This window comes from Pecten maximus, chromosome 15 (assembly GCF_902652985.1).
Source record: "Pecten maximus chromosome 15, xPecMax1.1, whole genome shotgun sequence".
Lineage (NCBI taxonomy): Eukaryota > Metazoa > Mollusca > Bivalvia > Pectinida > Pectinidae > Pecten > Pecten maximus.
This window is the reverse complement of record NC_047029.1, coordinates 27,918,259-27,938,521: the sequence shown is the minus strand read 5'-3', so window position 1 is coordinate 27,938,521 and position 20,263 is coordinate 27,918,259. Positions and strand designations below refer to the sequence as shown.

Here is a 20,263-nt window from a genome sequence, read left to right as displayed (position 1 = left end):
TGTCAGGTACACCAGTGTCTGTCAGGTACACCAGTGTCTATCAGGTATGTCAATGTCTGTGTCAGGTACACTAGTGTCTGTGTCAGGTACACCAGTGTCTATCAGGTATGTCAATGTCTGTGTCAGGTACACCAATGTCTGTCAGGTACACCAATGTCTGTCAGGTATGTCAATGTCTGTGTCAGGTAGGCCAATGTCTGTGTCAGGTAGGCCAATGTCTGTGTCAGGTATGTCAATGTCTGTGTCAGGTACACCAGTGTCTATCAGGTATGTCAATGTCTGTGTCAGGTACACCAGTGTCTATCAGGTATGTCAATGTCTGTGTCAGGTACACCAGTGTCTGTCAGGTAGGCCAATGTCGGTATCAGGTACACCAATGTCTGTGTCAGGTACACCAGTGTCTATCAGGTATGTCAATGTCTGTGTCAGGTACACCAGTGTCTGTCAGGTAGGCCAATGTCGGTATCAGGTACACTAATGTCTGTCAGTTACGTATACGGCAATGTCTGTGTAAGGTACGCCAATGTCAGTGTCTGCAGGTACGCCAATGTCTGTGTCAGGTACCCCAATGTGTGTCAGGTATGCCAATGTCTTTGTCGCCTGATAGTTAATTCAGTCAGTGTATATATAGGCTCTAAAGACAGATTAGCTTGTAAAAAAATTTATACCAAATGGACCATTAAGTATTCATCTAGGTATAGAATACAAAAGTTTATGTTTCAAATTAATCTAGAACCTGAAAGTTGGGGAGAATGTAAGAAAATATTAAATAAATTGATAATCTCAGAGTTGAGTCTAAATTGACCAGTGATAACTAAGATGAATACTAAAGTTGAAAAAAGTTTAAACATAAATGTCATACATGTAACAGGAAAGAATTATATAGGAATTATATCCACATAGTGAAACATTTTTACTTATAAATGTTGTAATCATTTTCTAAGCAGAAATCCGGTTGAGCTAATATATCTTCACTGAAATATCTTCATTTCTCCTTCATATTTTGGAAAATTTTCCAAATCACTCATAGCATGCATAAAGTTGTAATAAGCTAATTATGTTGTGCCGGGAGGATGTTACAGTGATGACATAATACCTGTAGACGGGCTTCTCAGCAATTAAAGGAGAGAGGGCAATTGCCCAATAGATTTATTGATCACACCCTAGTAGCTATATAGCTACATGTTTCAGGTATAACCTCTGATTGGCCATCATGCAATCCCACACATATATATGTGATTATAAGGCGAGATCAGGTGGAGTGTGGAGGATGGGATTGGGAGACGTGATCTGGTACTAAAACCTGATATACAGATCTAGACACTCTATAAACAATAAATACTTCCATGGGATAATAAGGCAATGATTTCAGGAATATTACTATTTACCTCGTTGACTACTGTATTTATCTGCAAATAAGCCCCTGTACATGCCATCAAATAAGCCCCTGTGCATGCCATCAAATAAACCCCTGACTGTGCATGCCATCAAATAAACCCCTGACTGTGCATGCCATCAAATAAGCCCCTGACTGTGCATGCCATCAAATAAACCCCTGACTGTGCATGCCATCAAATAAGCCCCTGTGCATGCCATCAAATAAGCCCCTGTGCATGCCCACAAATAAGGCCTTGCCCACAAATACAAAATCATCAATTTAATAGTAAGCTAAAAGTGGTTCACAAATAATTTAAAGCATATCCAAATATTTGTTCTTCATGGATGCATCGGTTGAGTGTTATAAAAACAGTCCGATATATAAGAATAAAAAAAAATATTCAAATGAAAATTTCAAATTTGGTTTTCAACTTGCATGGCAACATTTATGAAAATGATTATGAAAGTTCACATTTTGTGCTTTTGTAGTATTATATCAATATTATCAATATGAAATTGATATTGAGAATGGTAATAATGATTCATCAATTTAAAATACTTGTGGGCCATTTAATTATTCATTATCAAGATTTTTTTATTTCCTTTTTTAGGCTGTATAGAATTTTTATGAATCCCTGTCTGTACCGTTACCACTGTAAAAGGATTAGGATATATGAAAGTACATATTTATTTAAAACACATGAAAATCACTGACTTAAACAAAAATTTCTATCAACAAAATTTGTTATGTGGAAAATTTTACATTATAATGTATTATTAAAATCCTCTAATGCTTCCACATGTTAATGTAATATACAGTTTTATCTTTGTTAGTATGTAAAGGAAGACAGCTTCCCTTCAATTCATAAAAAATGTATTTTATCTCACATTTCATTCTATTTAAATTTTCTGTCTTAAAAATTTTTAATTTAAGAAATTTGATGGCCCCATGGACTGACTTTGGAAAGAGCATTGACCTACGTTATCAAGTCATATGATGCATGCACAGTGCACTTGGTTATAGGCAGAAACCTTATACATATGTGTGTTATAATTATTTTAATCCTCGATCATGTAACTCCAACACAGAACATGTTACAATGTTTATTTTGAACACTTATATTTTTATTAAGTAAATAAGTGTTTATTTATCAATATTTTATTAACTCCTTTCGTACTTTTGATGTCTAGAAATCACACAGAAAAGTGCTCCTGTATCTTTCATGACCTCTTAAAACCGCACAATAAACATGTGCCTTCTTTCCTTTGTGACATCATGGAACAGGTGACTTGGTTAAAAGTGCAATCAAAAGTGGAACTTCGTATCATTCTACTGAGCTATTTTGTTGTATTTCTATGTAGATATAAACAAGTTTATACTCATTTTATACGATAGATTGCAGCAAATATATGGCAACATATCAATATTATGAGGTTCACACAGTCATTTAATCGAAGCCTGTAGTACTGATGGCCATGTGCTCAGGGAAGTGTCATGTGCAACTAAAGACTGTCCCGGCAGCCGCTTTTAGTAGCGACCGCAAAGTTTGAATGAGTACAGAAAGAGTTTTAAAGTAAGAACAGATGTTTTTTGGTTATTATCACAATTTATACTATTATAACTGTCTTGCTTTTTATTTCAAATTGATTTAATTTTCTTTGCTTATGATTTTTTTTCTATATTTCAGGACAACATGTGTAGCATTGCTGTGTCAAGTGCTGTTTAAGTTGGTGGCCCCAGCCATGATGAAGGGATTGTAAGTATGTCTTAGTGGTCAAACTTGCTTTGACCACTCGGATAACCTTGACCCCTTCATCAAATTAACATAAGATGGGTGATTCCAATCTCACCAAGCTAACAGCAAGTCTGGAAGAATTATCACTTCGAAAACAGTTACCTCTCCGCCAGACGGCACAGAAACCCATCCTTAAATATAATCAACCAATCGCAAAGCCAGTGCAGCTTGCTAGCCACCAATCAGAATATATTGCAATCCGACAAGATGGTCGAAACACTTACAGTAGCCTTAGCCAGGCATCCGTCAACAGTACAATGGCGCCATCTGCTCCATATCGGCTCAGCAGAAATCCGAATCCTTCAGGAACTGATGGGTCAACTACACCCCTAGGATCCTACCTAGGGGGACAGACCTACATCGCCCCTAATAATGTAGGGAAGCCTTCGACTCCAAATACAAGTAAGGGTCACTCCAACCCATATGCAAGGCCTCTCAGTGCCAAAGACATTGTGAATGATCTGCAGAGTCAGAACAGGGTTGCCAAGAAGAGCTCTAGTTCATCACAAATGGCACCAGGGATAACAGGACTTACGAGGAATGAAACCCCAGTGTCATTTATTCCAATTAACTCATTTATGCGCCCACAGAGTGCGGTGAGGAAAGATTCAGCTTCATCCAATCGTAACAAGGATGCGGGAAATGCTAGAGAACACTCTGCTACTACTGCTCCAAAGGTTGTTGCGGTCAAAGCAGAAAATGGCAGTGTAGTGTTATCTGACTCTGTTCCGAAGGAAAAACCGTCCAATAACACTGTTCAAAATACTCCCAAACCAGTTGTAACCACAACAACAACATCTACTAGTAGTGTACAAAATGGACAAACATCCACCACCACCATAACAACGACTCGGTCAGGTGCAACGGTTGTTCAGAAAGTCTCCGCTCCTGCTAACTTTGGCACTCAGATCAGTTCAATCATTTCCAAGGTTACTGAATCAAAACCTTCATCAAGTTCCTCTGGTAAGGCCATAGCAAAATCTGTCTCCTCACTACCTAAACCTGGCAGTAGTACTTCATCACAAAGCAGTAGCCCTTCAGAAGCCACCAGCAGTGGAAGTACTAGTCAAAGTGGGTCGAAGTCTAGTACTCCGGATCTGCAAGCCATGGCTAAAGTTCGGAACCTTAACTATACTCCAACAAAGCCTTACACTGAGGTCATGGATCCACCCACAGACTCACCTACACAAGCTCCATCTGTTGGTACGAAAACAGAAAAATCATCAACCACAACATCGGTGACAAGGCCGACACGACCTGCGCAGACAAGTGTAACGGTCACATCATCCCCAGAAGAAGCACAAAAACGAGACGCAAAAACAATTTCATCAAAAATGGCCCAACTTACTCAGAGTGCAACAAGTACTGTCTACTACAGCAAGGGGTCAAAATCTGAAATCATCCTACACGAGCAGCGTCCGGCTGTGGTTGGAGCTCCTTCCAAACGTGTCATGTCTGAGAAATCGGGGTCTGGGGTTTCGGTGGCAGATGACGAGGAAGGAACTGAAGAGTCTGATTTTGGATCACCAGGGTAAGTCTAAAGTTTTTTTTATGATATTCTAATGTCAACCATTTCAATTTAAACCTGGAAGTTAGATTAGTCTATGTATACTGTCTTTATAATTTTGCTTTCTTCTCCCTGTTCTCCCAGCTTTACTGTTTTTCTTTAGTGTGTCTAAATGCTAAAGTACATGTATGTATGTTATTAGTTTGCCATGAACAGGATTATACATACAAAAAAAAAATACACGGGCTACAACTTAAAAACCGTTTCACTCAACTCCACAAAACTTTCTGTATAAATAAGGTTAGTGTCCTTAAGTTGTGCCTTTTTATTTATTGATGACATTTCATTTTTTATATTTTTTCTGTTATAACTTATATGGAAACATAGTCATGCAAAAACACAAAATTACTGTTTACTTTCCTTTCCCGGCTACAACTTCAAAAACGTTCAACTCAACTCCACAAAACCTGCTATATATAAATCAGGTTAGTGCTCTAGTTGTGCCTTTTTAAGTGAAACACACATAGGATCTACATCAAGATACAAAATCTTACTATAAGGTTGATATATATATGTATATCATATTAAGGTTTTCATATATATATACCAACAACTGGGCGAGGGGGATAATGCCACACTTTGCGGCTCCTTGTTGATTTTTGTTTAGTGTATATGGACGAGGATGTTTGTAATATATGAGTTACCTGGCATGTACAAGGACAATTTGCTCACAGTACTCTCAAACTTGTAAAACTGCTGAAATCGCCTTGGCCAGAAAGAGGCACATATCATGATCAGGGGAGGGGGGCTTTGTTATACTGTACCATGCTAGCTGTAGGAATTGATTGAAGTCTAGCATGCCATCACATATTACCCAGAGCTTTCTTGTTGTGTTATATAACTAGTGTTTACTGCGACCTCTCTACTTTATTTCTGGTATAAATCTGAGTTGATGATACTAGTAACATCCACCTCTGGTTTCTATAAAGCTTTGTTAGCTCGGGAAACATGGAGATTTCACCCTGTTTGGTTCAATGACAAATGGAATAGAGTATGTGATTTTGTCCTCCAGTGGCCATGGTGAATTATAATTTGAAATCAAGTGTTTGAGTTAAGTTTTTGTTAACAAAACTATTTTGATGATTTTGCTGTGTTGCAGTATTAGAACTAACCTGATGGGGTTTGGTTTCTGACTGTCATCCTCATACTCCTGCCTTTGTGAAGTCTCGGTCATGCAAAGGCTTTCATCTCGTTGGTCTTTGTGTGTGCAGGCATTATAAAAACACCTAAATCATGCAAGTTTTCCTGGGCTTTTGTCCAGCAGGAAGATGGCTCTGTATATAGACACTACAGCAGTAGAATGTCTAAAAGAGTATGTAAAGATGGCTACCAAGTGATGCAAATGTTTTGTTATTGATAGGTTGATCTTTTTGACCATGATATTAATTAGATGATTTTAACCTTTGACCTTATCTGTTTAATTGTTTTTGACCTTTGGCTTTGACTTTATCTGTTTAATTGTTATTATAACCTTTGGCTTTGACTTTATCTGTTTAATTGCTATTGACCTTTGACCTTCTTTATCCGTTTAATTGCTATTGACCGTTGACCTTATTAATCTGTTTAATTTTCAAAAAGTTGGCTAATAAACCTGTATTTTTTAGAATTGATAATCAGTCTGTATGACCATTGATAACATCAATTGATTATGAAGAAGGAACTGATTACCATCCCTGACTTACTGACTTGATATATACTCTTATTTTATATTGCTTGTGGGGTTAACGTTACGCAAACACAAATCTGATTTTAAGAATGAACAACTATTGCCTGTAGTAGTGTTGAAGTGATTTCTGATGGTGGCAATATATACTTCCTCATGCAGTATTGTGCCACCCCATGCCACTTTGTGCCACCTCATGCCACTTTGTGCCACCTCATGCCACTTTGTGCCACCTCATGCCACTTTGTACCACCCCATGCCACTTTGTGCCACCTCATGCCACTTTGTGCCACCCTATATGCTACCCTGTACCAACCTACCTAGCTACACCACCTTATACAACCCTATATAGAGGGCTGAAGACTCTGCTTACCTCACCTCTTGTGAGCTACAACTTGGTAACAAACTCAGTCAGGTGTGATATATATAGCAGTATGGTTTTATGTTGTTGAACCTCTTTGATCAACAGCTATATGGTCATGTAAGGACGGGTATTGTGGACCATATGGTACAATGCACACAGCACTTCAGTGTCTTTTTCCAGGCATTTTGTATTTAAATTTTGGCACTGTTTGAACTTTTTGATATCAGTTTCCAAAAACTTTTAAAGCTGTAATATGATGTTAAATGTTCTTTTTATAGAGATAAAAGAACACTTACTCACAAGCTACAGAAGATATCAGATATCATAGAATCCTGACCAGAGCTCGAGAATTGATCTGTTACTAACTAGTCCTCTAACAGGACTTAGTCGCAATTGTGTTATTGGTTCGGCCATTAAAGGATAACAGTGATAGTTTAGGTTGCACTCAAAGGCTTGGGCCTTTTAATTAAATCATTTTAGAATTCAAAACCTCCGCCTACTGGTAATAATGGGGCATTGTTCAGCAATAAACAGACTGGTTCTAAGTCAATATTTCTAACAGCTTAAACTCTCTTTGGCATTTTTGTCAATATACATTACAGAGTTTACTTTAAGTCTTATTTAAAATTCCCTATTGAAAATTTACTTATACATGTATATACATACATTTATACATATATATAGTTGTTGCTTTTATGTGATAAGACCAAAGCAAAGGTTGGATCCCCTACTGTGGAAATTTGACCAGTCCATGGCCAGTAAGATAAATCACATGACTATAAGTTGGTGCTGGTCAAGTGTTATGGGCAACTGGACTTAGTTTCCCATCTTGAAAATAAACCTTGGTTATCTGTCATAAAATGTCAATTTTGATTCTGCATGGCCGTGAAGAGCATATAGAATAGACAAAGGACTATTCTTTAGTTGTTTTCATCATCTGAATGGGAATTTAGGGTGTCTGTCTTGAAAAGTCTTAGTTACTGGCCAGTCCTTAAAGAAATCAACATTTAGCTTCGGAAATAATGATTACAAATTCAAGTTTTTAATTTTGATATTTTAATTCTGTAAAGAAATTGATTTTGTTCTGTCAGGAATGATCATTTGAAAATCTTATGAAAATGTTGATACAATATTTGCAAAAAAGGATTAGATCATTTTGGGATTCTAGACAGTTTGAAGTCATGTTGGCTTTGTTAAAATCCGCATAATTCAGCCAAAATGGCAGCCAAAATGGTCACCATGCATGAAGTGTCAAAGTCGTTTTGTGATCTGACATATCCTTGAGATCAAAATGGCAGACGTCAGTACTGGGTATTGAGTAATTGAAGTTATTACTGCAGAAAAGGAAGGCCTTTGGCCCACATAACCAAACAGATTTCATAACTCTATATTTCCTTAAAGAACAATCTTTTTGAACAGTCTGAACAATCTTTTTATGCTAGAAAAATAAAAAAAAAACTGAAAAATTTAATTTGATTTCAGTTGCAGTCTTTGATTTGATATACTGTACTGGTTTGATATATGTTTGGGTTGGACTACACCTAGTGAATGTTGGTCCCTTTTATAATTAACTTTACCAGGAACATCAATTCAAAAAGGAAGTCTAATGTCATGCTTACGTCAGCGTAGATTAAAGTTTATTTGTAGATCCTAAAAAAAATAGCCTTGATGCTTGCTGATTTATTACCTTTTTTTCCCCTGCATTTGATAGCGTAGTAGTTTCAGCAGTGCCGTAAATGATTTTTGTTACTGTAGGAAATCTACCATGAGATGTATAGAAAATAGGATTATTTCCACCCCATGCAAGAGCAGCAAGAGGTGACAAAAGGAAAGTTCAATGGGGCTTATTACCTCTTCTATACAGCTGCATGTTTATTTACATCTACAACAGAAAACTTTTACATCATAAATCTCCCGACCGTTAACGGCTATATAGAATAATGGGATTTATTCTTGTTGAAATGATATTACAATCAGGGCATTGACAATCTTCTTGAACAATTATAACAGCAATTGAAAAAGAGGTATACATTTATTATGTGATATACGTATATATAAACATATCAATAGATTAACAAGTATGTGCACCTGCATCTTTATTAGACAGTTTTAGACTTGAACAGTGTCTGTATAAATATATACAGGTGTGTCCTTGACCAGATTTTAACCACACTTTATACTTTATATACTTATCAGTTGTTGTTTTGAATTCCAACTGGTCCTATTATGAGTTAAAATGATGTATTTTTTGCATTTTACATATATATATAAACGTTTTGATTTTTTGTGTCTGAGTTGTCAAGTTGTTATAAGCTTCTGGTGTATAATTGTAATCATTCAGGAAGTAAAATCTTTTGAGAGGGATTTTACATTTAAGCTTTACGACATGTAACTTGATCATGCATATAATACCACAGTATACAGTTTAGTTCCACACTCTATGGTTGTAGGTAGGTTGTTTGGAAGATTTTAGTGTCGGAATGAAATTGTCCAAACACTTTTCCAATCAAAATTTATGTTTAGAAATTGTCTTTAAATTGGAACATTCACGTGTTAAAGAAACCTATTGTCTCCTTTCCAGTAGACTGGCATTGTCTGTAAATCTGATTGTTGTTTGAGACTGGGTCACTAGGTATTTAACATCGAGTCAAATCCCATTGTTGAAAGTGTTGTCCTTATCAACAGGTAAACACAGCTAGACGGCTACTGTGTTTTGTTAGCTTTTAACACTAACACGTTCGTAAATTGTCACAAAAACAGATAAATATTTGAAATAAAAGCTACGCCGATGGGGAAAGGTTGTAAATTTTCTTAACTTAAAAGAAAAAATGGAATTTGAAAATAATAGATCTAGAAGGAAATTTGTTTGAGAATGACGACATGATTATGGTAGCTACCTGGATTGTAATGTCTACTAGTTAAACACCTGTGAGATTGGCTTTCACTATTGATGGCTATATTGACTGGTCTCTACCGAAGGTTCTGTTTGATAAACATTGTATACCTAAGGACACACGTTTTTGTCCCTAGTCGAGATATCACACAACGTGTTGTGTATTATGTAAAGACAACTGACTATTCAAAACTCTGTTAAATCTTCATTTTACATCTATTTTTGACATCCTACAGAATTAACTCAAAATCGTTATTGTTTTGATTTTACCACTCAATTTACCTGGGTATAATGTAAATGTTTTCTAAATCTGACAACAATTCACAATGTTTCTGTGTTTTATCCCTTCTTTACCTGAACATTCTAGGGCATTAGTAGTAAAATGTCATTTTTGAGGTCACTTTGTTTGTGTGTTGACTCCCACAGATCTAGAGTTCAAAATACGAGGGAGGGGCACTTAATATAACCTCTAACCAAAAGTCTGGAGAGGCAGAGCTAATTACAGAACAACTATATATTACATAGCATTTAAGTTTGATTAATTAAAACCAGCTATGGACTTATTGCAGGATAAATATGGTTTGATGACATATGATATATGCAAGCCTAGTGTCAATTGTAAAAATAAAATCTAAACAGATTTTTCATGAGTTTCCTGCCCCTCCCAAACTGCAATCAGCTGTTTTAGTTTCTCAAGCTTGAATAAATTGTCATATTTAGGTCATAATTGTGTAAAAAAAAAAATGTAAAAAAGAATCCAATCAGTGCTTTGGTTCTAGTGTGAATTGTAAGAACAATGGTTTGTGAACTTGGAAAAATGCACACCCAATATATTGTAGTGCAGGTTAAGGCTATTTGATCAATTTGATCACTTTAAACTCTATACAAATAGACACGTTCTATTGTTGTTATCCAACTACTCTGAATTTTAAATTAAGCCACAATGCAATCATCTCTTGATTAAAGTATACAATGATTTTTGCATGCATAAAAAGCCTTGTTTCATTAACAGTGTAAATTTATTTACAACCAGTGTTTGTTGCATTCTGCTTTTCAAACAATACTAATAAGGTATTAAAACATGTTGGGAAGGTTTAGCTGTCCAAAATGAAAAAAGATAAAATTATGATAATTTTATGTATGTATAGCAGAATTTTCGAAGATCTGCTTCCAGACAAATAGGCTGACAATACGTGATCCTGACTTAGTACACCAATACCCAGACAAGACAGCTTGACCTAGACACCGTTAATGGAATAGTAAAAGACTTTAACTGATAAAGTCATCCATGGCTGGGCACTGACAAATACTGGCCCAACTTGTGATACCTTTGTTAACTATTAATGTTGGTTAATTAAAGGTAACAAATGTGGCCATCTATTTCTTGATGGTTAAATAGATTGTCTATCGGCCATTGATTACGGCTATCAGCACTAGCAGTGGGGTATAATGATTAGGAGGGCCAATACACAACCGATTATAAATACTTAATCATTTTTTTAAAAGATTTTTCATGAGCCTATTATGTCAGCCATAGAGTCTCGTTACTACAAATCCATATTACTTTTTCGTCGAATTGTAATGCTTAAATAGATGTACCGTAGTGTCAAACTGGTAAAATTGTCGTTTTACATAACAATACTGCAGAGTAATATGTGTATATTGGTCTTATCATAACAATTAGGTAATCCAAATTATCAGAAGTTGTGTCAGATTATTTTGTGTGTAGGTTCAATTCAACTAAGAAGTGGAGAGAAGCTTGAATATATCTAATCTATAATATTTTAAAATGATTATCGAAAGACTTTTCTTTTGAACCACAATGTTAAAAAGTCATAGTGAAAACTTGTCATTGAAAATGTCTGTTTGCAATATTACGTTTCATTTCATTGTTATCAATAACTTATCACCTGGTTGCGTTTTTGGGACCCAAATTACAGCTGACCTGTATACTCTGTGACCTGTATACTAACGGAGATCTAGATAACACAACCTGTAAATATTCAGATTGATATCTACTGATTTCGGTGACTGCGTCTTTGACCATTTATTTAAGCATTGAACGGCTTTCAGAGCGCGCTTCATGGAATTTGCCTCTGTCCAGTTGGCATTCATATTGACTATGAATGCCAACTGAAAGCCGTTCAATTCTTATATTTACCATCTGCGATTTTTTATTTGTCATGCGATTTTTGTTTTGAAATTTTCAAATTCAAATTTCCCGCGCTTACCAGTAGCAGAGATCACTTCCTGTTGGCAGTTCATAGGCTGGTGAACACGCAACTGAATTGGTAGGGTTATATAGTGGTAGTGCCATACAATGGTAAATATAGAACAATGAGCTTCCGAGTTTAAGATGACCATCAACTGCAAGCTTTGGATCATATCTTTTAATCTATTAAGGGGGAAATAACAAAAACAACAACAACAAAAACCCACTATTGATTTCTTCAAATTATTAAGATACATTAAATTTTTTGTTATTCGAATTTTGGTTTCTTTGTCATATTTTCATTGCACCTGTTAAATTATTATGCTACCTGTATTTTCAAAAGTCTGACAAAGTTGTAATTAATTTATAAGTGAAACTACTTAATTATCAAAATTATTATTTCATTTTCATATAGATTTGTTTTAAAATACCAAATATTGGTATGAAATTTTCATCAAGTAATTGACAAATTACTGAGGGCTTTAAAATTCTAATGGGAGATTAAATGTTGTAATGTCAAAGTGCAATTTCACTCGGCTGGCCTGCATTTGGTATCAGAACCATTAATCTTAGGTCATGCTGATTAAAATAACCTGGTTTTAAACAAAACTGCCTTGTGAGAACACCTTCAGACCCTTATAGAACAATGACGTCTTTGAAGAGATTTATAAAACTTTTAATCGCTTATTTCACCAAGATTGTTAGCACTTTACGAAACGGTTGTTTAAGTTTCGCCGACCATTGCTTTAGCTGTGGCGAGATAATCTGTTCTTTGTGTGTATTAGATTAACAGCACCAGAGAATCACCTCATGGTTAAGGTTCTGTTACGTATCGTGTTGAACTTAACATAAAACATTTCTACCCCGATACCCTGCTAGCTAATGAGGCTGGATTAACGTGCATTGTAAATTGTATTGAACAGTTTAAGCTATCCCGACCTTTAATTAACCAGTGAATTTTAAGAAACAGAAACCAGCAAAGCTGATCGGCCTTACAGATTGTCTATAGTTACCGACCCACCTGATTTGTACACAAATAAATATACATTAACAACTCATACATGTTCAGCTTGTTGACAAATATGTCTCCCAGATGGGGCAGCGATCATCCAAAGTTCGTAACAAGAAATCTGGTGGTGCCCTCTTTACGAAAAAGAGAGACCCCTCATTTCTTCACAGCACGGATAAAGTCGTCATCGAGGAAACCATTATTGAACTGGATGGTGAGAAGAGTATAGAAGCAGACGACAAAAATGTTGATCGAAGTGGATTGTTTTGTGTAGACAATCCAACAAAAGATGGAAATAAAACCCCTTTCAATGTGGAGATAGAGGAATTAGACACAGAAGCTGCCATAGAGGTTGTCAGGTTAACAAATGATGTTGAAAGGTCATCTAATGAAGAGGTCAAGTCTGCTGAGCCAAAAGTTCAAGTCGGGGGTAAGAGGCCCAGGGAAAGTGGACCAGTTAATCCTGGGAATAATGTAGTCGAAGACGAAGGTAGTGTTGGAGGAAAGGGATTGAAAACTGACGAGGATAATAATGTTGCAAACTTGAAGGAAAATAATTGTGAGGATGAAGATTCCAAATTTACTGGTGTTGTGAAAAGAAGGTTTACTTTGGAAGAGGATGATGTTGATGACAGTGGAGTTCAATGGGTGCCGTTCAATAAAAGTCAGGGGCATACTGAGGTGAGTTGTAAGGAAACAGAAAAGAAACATGTCCACTTCAGTGAAGTAATCGAAGAAAAATTATTGGAGAAAGTTTCAGATGAAGAGGAAAGTGATTGTAGTGGTGAGGATGAAAATGATTCCTCAGATAGCTCTGTAGGTGAGGTTGAAGAAGAGGAAAATGATGAAGATAGTGAAAGTGACAATGAAAGTGAAGGTTCAGATGAAAGTACCAATGAATCTAGCAATGAGGAAGATGATGACGGAAAAGATGGAAATCAATATGCTCTTGAAAACGTAGGTAGAACATCTAAATCCCCAGTGGGAAAATTGCAGGTAACGTCTGGGAAGAAATCCAAGTCTCCACCTGCTACCAGAAACAACAGTGTAAATTCAGCTAGATCTGGGGATAATAAAATACCATCCGATGATCTGGAAACATTCATGTATTTACAACCCTGCGACAAGGTAGTGGTAGTCGAGAAAGACATGAAGAGTTTTCCGGTAAGAAATGATAAAATTTACATCACTTGTATCAAACCAGCCGTTGTCAATGAGGCTTCACCGAAACCTGAAAGTCTTACCAAGTTACATAAAAATGGATACTCTCCAGTACAAAGTCCCCATATGGGAAACAATGGATATTCTTTAGTGAAAAGTCCTCGATCATTAACTACTGGCTGTTCTCCAACAAGAAGTCCTGTATCAGTAGCTAATGGATATTCGCTGACAGGAAACCTTCCTTCTGTTATCAAGGGACCATCTCAAGGTTCAGGTACTGTCAGCAAAAAATCAGTACTCAATGGAAGCTCTCCAACTTTCAGTACATGTGAACTTAAAGCCAATGATAAGGATTTACGAGAAATCGACAATAAGATTAGAAACGATAACTTTTTAGAGCCCGGGGATTCGGCTGCATATCTGAAAGTTAAACTCGGAGGAGATGAAAAGAAAGAATGTGATGAACAGAGCAGACGTGGTACTCCAGGACTTTATGTCAAAGAGACCATCTATAAGTTAGATGAGAAAGGGCAAAGAGGACACAAACAACGCGTGCCTGTAAGAGTCCGATTTCAAAACCCTGGTACAGACTACAGAAAGAAACCTGAATTGTGTCTACTCAAACTTGACTCATTTGTATCTAGTCCTCGTACAGTCACCAAGAAAGTTGGAAACATTTTACGGGCCAAGGAAAATAAAAGGTATATTTGAAAGTCAATAATAGATTTGCATGGAAGTGTTTTAAACACTTCAAAAATGGAAGTCATAAAATATATTTTGTGTTGACTAAACTTTTAAAATGCAAATTTTCCTAAAATGTTTTCTCGTTACGTATGACGTTTTTGAAGAGACGTCCATACAAAAGAATCTCCTTGGTTCTTTCAGACATGCGATTTCAGTCATGTCTTGTATTGATATGTAATATGAGAGCGTGTTTAAGATTCACTGGAAGGGGCTGCTTCCAAAAGCTCATTAGCATAACAGGATTACTTGTTTGTAACTGTACTGAATACATTGTATATGAAATAGAAACTGGAAAATTTATGGATGTCGAAGTATAACTTGCCATGAAATTAGAAGATCTTTAAAACCCACAAACTGTAGGTGAACTCTCATGCATAAATATAAAAATCTTACAAATTGCTGGACATACATATATATAATTTGACAAATTATCTGTTTCTAGTAATACGCATCCAACGAACATCTGTTTGGTAGGATTCAGTACCTATATTGGATTATACTGTCATTATTACTTACTAGACCCGATATATTTGTTTTTGCTTTCATTACAATTAATACTTGTCAACTCCTGCCCAATAATGTTTCATATTAAAGGTTTTATGTTTCAGTAAACATTTTTCTGATGCAAACATGATTTTCAGTATACATATACAGCTGTTAATTGTTAACATAAATTTCCCTTGATGATCCTTTTCTGAATTACTTTGAGCAGACTTAATGTGGTATTGATAGAGCTTGTGAAATGATCATGACACAGAAGTCAAATATTTATGTCCCTCAACTTTGATTTTACTGCAGTTTGAACCAACAATTAGATAAATTGATATATCATTAACAGTAATTAGGCGCTAGTAATGTAACAGCTGTTAAATTGGTTGATCATGCAATTAAATTAAATAATTTTGTAACACCCCTTTTTATTGGTTCATTATGACCTTGCATGTATCATTGGGAAGTAGACATGCAAATTGACCTCATACTAATTATGGACCATACACAACAAATAAGTCCACTACCATATATGTCCCAGGGGGCCTACAAATACGGTATGTTACTTTATTGGGTTCGTACTAATTATGGACCATACCTCTACCATATATGTCCCAGGGGGCCTACAAATACGGTAAGTTACTTTATTGGGTTCGTACTAATTATGGACCATACCTCTACCATATATGTCCCAGGGGGCCTACAAATACGGTAAGTTACTTTATTGGGTTCGTACTAGCTGTATCAGTACAAATCATTTTTTCAAATGTACATCTTGGATCCAAGATGGCAGAACTCCCCAGGGATTCATCATATGTCACACATTCATAATATGTCACACAAATGCACTTTTTGTTAAAAACCAGATTGGAACTCTTCTTTGTGATGGAATCATATAGATTATATATGTCAATGTTTGACGGAACTATTTAGGTATTGATTTTACATCTGTTACATCTGGACATGAAATGTCCTTGTGTCCCCTCAACCTCACCTGGTGTTTCATGTTAATTAACATATAAACACATATGTTGAAAATTCAATTTAACTATTGACAAAAAAAATGAAAAATACCTAAAAAACTAAAAACCTTGTTAAGAATTGGTTGCACCTACTTTGGGTTCACAGAATCAATCTTTAAAATGGATTGTTATGTTGTTTTGCCCTAATACAGCTAGGTAATCTGTTCACCAGAACACGGGGATGTTATGTAATGGTACCTGATGATGAGAATATGTGTTTTACTGGACAATTAACTTTTACTACTTACTGATTATAGCTGCAAGGCAATTTCACACAATTGCATGTCAAATATCACATCAAGTTCAAACTTGTGATCTCATGTCCCTGATTAGCTGTAAATAAAATCTGCTTATATTGTGTGACCTCGACCTGCTTAAAGTTCTGTATAACCCCTTAACCTCTGATGCTGTTTGACTCCTGTCCCTGATCTGTTACTATATGGTTACTAAATATGCTGTTTTACTGATGACCTCTGTTACTATTGTTACTGTAAGGGCTGTTTGACCCCTGCATGCATGACCTCTGATACTTAATTAGGTTACTTTCAATGCTGTTTGATCCCTGACCTTTGTGTCCTTATATGACCATAGCTGTTGATAGGATATTGATATTAAAACTAAGCTGAACCCTGACTTTTGTTACTAAGGTCACTGTTATTGTTGTTTGAACCCCTGGTCTCCGTTATCTATTGCCAGTGCTGTTTGAACTCTGACCTCTGTTACTTTATTTACTGTCATCATTACTTGACACCTGGCTTCTGTTACTATTGAAAGACTATATATTACCAGTGTCTGACTTCTGACTTATAATTTGACTCCATTTGTGAGGTTATTTCTAGTGCTGCCCGATTGTTAACCGCCATTTGTGAGGTTATTTCTAGTGCTGCCTGATTGTTAACCGCCATTTGTGAGGTTATTTCTAGTGCTGCCTGATTGTTAACTGCCATTTGTGAGGTTATTTCTAGTGCTGCCTGATTGTTGACCACCATTTGTGAGGTTATTTCTAGTGCTGCCTGATTGTTAACCGCCATTTGTGAGGTTATTTCTAGTGCTGCCTGATTGTTAACCGCCATTTGTGAGGTTATTTCTAGTGCTGCCTGATTGTTGACCACCATTTGTGAGGTTATTTCTAGTGCTGCCTGATTGTTAACCGCCATTTGTGAGGTTATTTCTAGTGCTGCCTGATTGTTAACCGCCATTTGTGAGGTTATTTCTAGTGCTGCCTGATTGTTGACTGCCATTTCAAAGCTTCATACATGTGTTGTTTGACCCTTGACTTGTGGGAAATGCCTTACCATTTGACCTTTACTTCTGAAAAAAGTGTTTGACCCTTGACCTGTGTGAAGTGTCTTGCCATTGCTGTTTGACCTTGATCTCTGTGAAGTACCTTGCCATTGCTGTTTGACCCTTGAACTTTAGGGGTGCCTTGCCAGAGCTATTTGACCCTTGATCTCTGTGAAGTGCCTTGCCTGAGTGGTGTTTGACCCTTCACCTTTTCTGAGTGGCTGCCAATGTTTGGCAGTTCCTTTTGGCCGTTATACATTACATTGTAAGATAAAGAGACGGCCAATGCTGGTATGGCAGGGATTTTTATTGCGTGCCATCCCCGGAGTATACATGTATGTATGCTTTGCTTCCATCATACAGCATATTTGGATTAGTTTTTGTCCAATAAAGAATTCTGCTCTGTCAAGAAACAGCCAATTTTGGTTGTTAAGGACAATTTATTGTCAGAACTGTAGTACTATTGACAATGTTGCAAGTTATGGCTTTTGGCTCTAACTGATTCTGTCTATATCAGAGTATAGAGATACATGTACATGTGTTAATTCAGAACTGTTTTCCTCCAATGCTAGCCCTCATCTATATCCTGATTATGTTGACTGTATTTGTTGACTTACACTGCTGTGCTTGCCCCTTTGGGCCTGACAACTGTAATAAAAAAACATTTATTCTGAAGCTTACAAAGAAAACAATTGAAACAAAAGTTTGCTTGGTTGAGTGCCAGCATGTTCAAAGGAGAACATTTCATATGATTTTCACATCTAAAAAGCTAAGCTTATTCAATTGAATTCCACTTTGAGTTTGATTTGCAATGCATGGACACAATGTAGACTGCTGTGGATATGAAATGTAGCTACAAAATCTATTCAAAAATCCCATGTACAGTTTTATTTCAATATTTGATCTACTTCTTCAGAATTGAAGTATCGCTGAGGGGAAAAAAGGAGATAAAAAAATTAATTGTCAACTTAACATTGCATATGAAGGAATTAAACAAACACAAACAATTCTACAATTGTATGACAAAGTTTTAGTATAAATATAAACTGATAACATAAGCATTGCAGAAAGAAGAAACCTCTTGAGGTCCACATACCATGTTTATGTAACCAAGTTTTGAGGATATACTCTCCTCCCCTGTGTGGATCTCCGTACTCAAGTCCCAGTATGTCTTCACTCAGATCCTGAACTTTGACCCCTCTCTCCCAGCCCCGAAGTGTCACCCAGGCCTCCACATGGGGAGTATAGTCCCTGTCAATCTGAGTGAAATAAATTACAGAGCTGTACATGTTTGTCTTTTAAACAGAATATATGCACCAATGGTACAGACATATAGCTCTAGGAGAGTTTTGGATTCAAAGGTATTTCTGATATTATAGAAATACAAAGATATCTTCTGGTGTTACATATTGAATTTCTTTTTATATGGATAGAAAAATACCCTATGGAGACAGAAATATCTGCTTAAGGGGTGTTCTTTTATATTTTCTCTTTTTGATATGATAGAATATATCTTTGATGTCAATAAGTAGGGTGTTTTAATCGTGGTTATGTTGACACTGTAATATATTGAGAATACATACCAGATATAACATATAACCTATCATTATTGATATGAGGAGTGTGTACACCAGGTTATGTTTTCACTCAAACTAAATCATTTTTATACAAAATCAGATTTTATGTACAACCTTTGTATCCTTGCATACTGCATTAAATCATCACGTGAAAAGTCGAGGAGGGCAACACATAAAGCTTGAAAGTAGGGAGTGCCAGGCTTTAAATTGCAAAACAATGAAATATTGGATTAAACTTTTATTTTGTTTAGTTTATGTGATCATATAATATGGAGCATGACTCGAGGTTAATTGTGTACACTCCCACGTTCTCTGTTCTCAAGTTCCTTTGTTTCAATTTTTTTCACAGTTGCAATATCTTATTTTTTACAACCATTTTATAGTTATCTTAGTATTTCATGAAATAAATAATTTGATGAAATCTAGGCATGCTGTCTTTATAAACACTGACACGTGGTTTGCTGAATATTCATACCCAACTAAATGGGTCGCACTCAAGATGTTTAGAAATAAACAGACTTGTGGACATTTAGGTTATTGATTCAGAAACAATAGCAGTTGTAAATATGTTGTGAATATTTTCACTGAACTACAATAAAGCTATGGGTGGGCTTATCACCAGACATGGGCTTATAACTGGGTAAATATTGTAACTTCTGAACTGGTTTTGTTTGATGAGTTGTGATTTCTGGTTATACCAGTCGTCTGTACTTTTGTCTAGATGTGTTTCATACAACGATCTTGATATATATATTTGATTAGCTTAACAACTATACAGAACACAGATCCCCTATTACTGATCAGGTTTTATGCGATTCTAGATATTTCCCTCTGACCCAGAGACAGGTCGATTACACCTTTTATTGGTGCCTGTTTTCTTCAGTCTCCCTTACAATATAAATGCTAATATAATTTCCTTCTTTCTATAGACTTGCACTTAATTTGTCGTTAACCCTGAATATTGATGGACTTTGTAGCGCCGCCGACTGGACCAGTTGTAATGGGGAAGTGGATTTGATAATCATTATTTAGAGATTTCGCAATAAAAACATTTGTTACTTTTCTCTCATAAACATTATGAATGGTAGCCATGAGAATATCATGA

The 20,263-nt window shown here is 36.1% G+C and overlaps 1 protein-coding gene across 2 annotated transcripts in view; it reads left to right on the top strand.

Annotated features, from left to right (window-relative positions):
• LOC117343465 (tubulin polyglutamylase TTLL4-like) overlaps positions 1–20,263 on the top strand; it is a 74,487-nt gene that overhangs the window by 16,746 nt on the left and 37,478 nt on the right. Inside the window, exon 2 of one of the 2 annotated variants that reach the window (XM_033905823.1) lies at positions 3,066–4,704. In XM_033905823.1, the coding sequence (XP_033761714.1) occupies positions 3,209–4,704 (1,496 nt within the window). In that variant the 5' untranslated portion in view covers positions 3,066–3,208. Of the gene's footprint in view, positions 1–3,065; positions 4,705–12,927; positions 14,744–20,263 lie in introns of those variants that run through there. The other variant, XM_033905822.1, reaches the window with a different exon arrangement.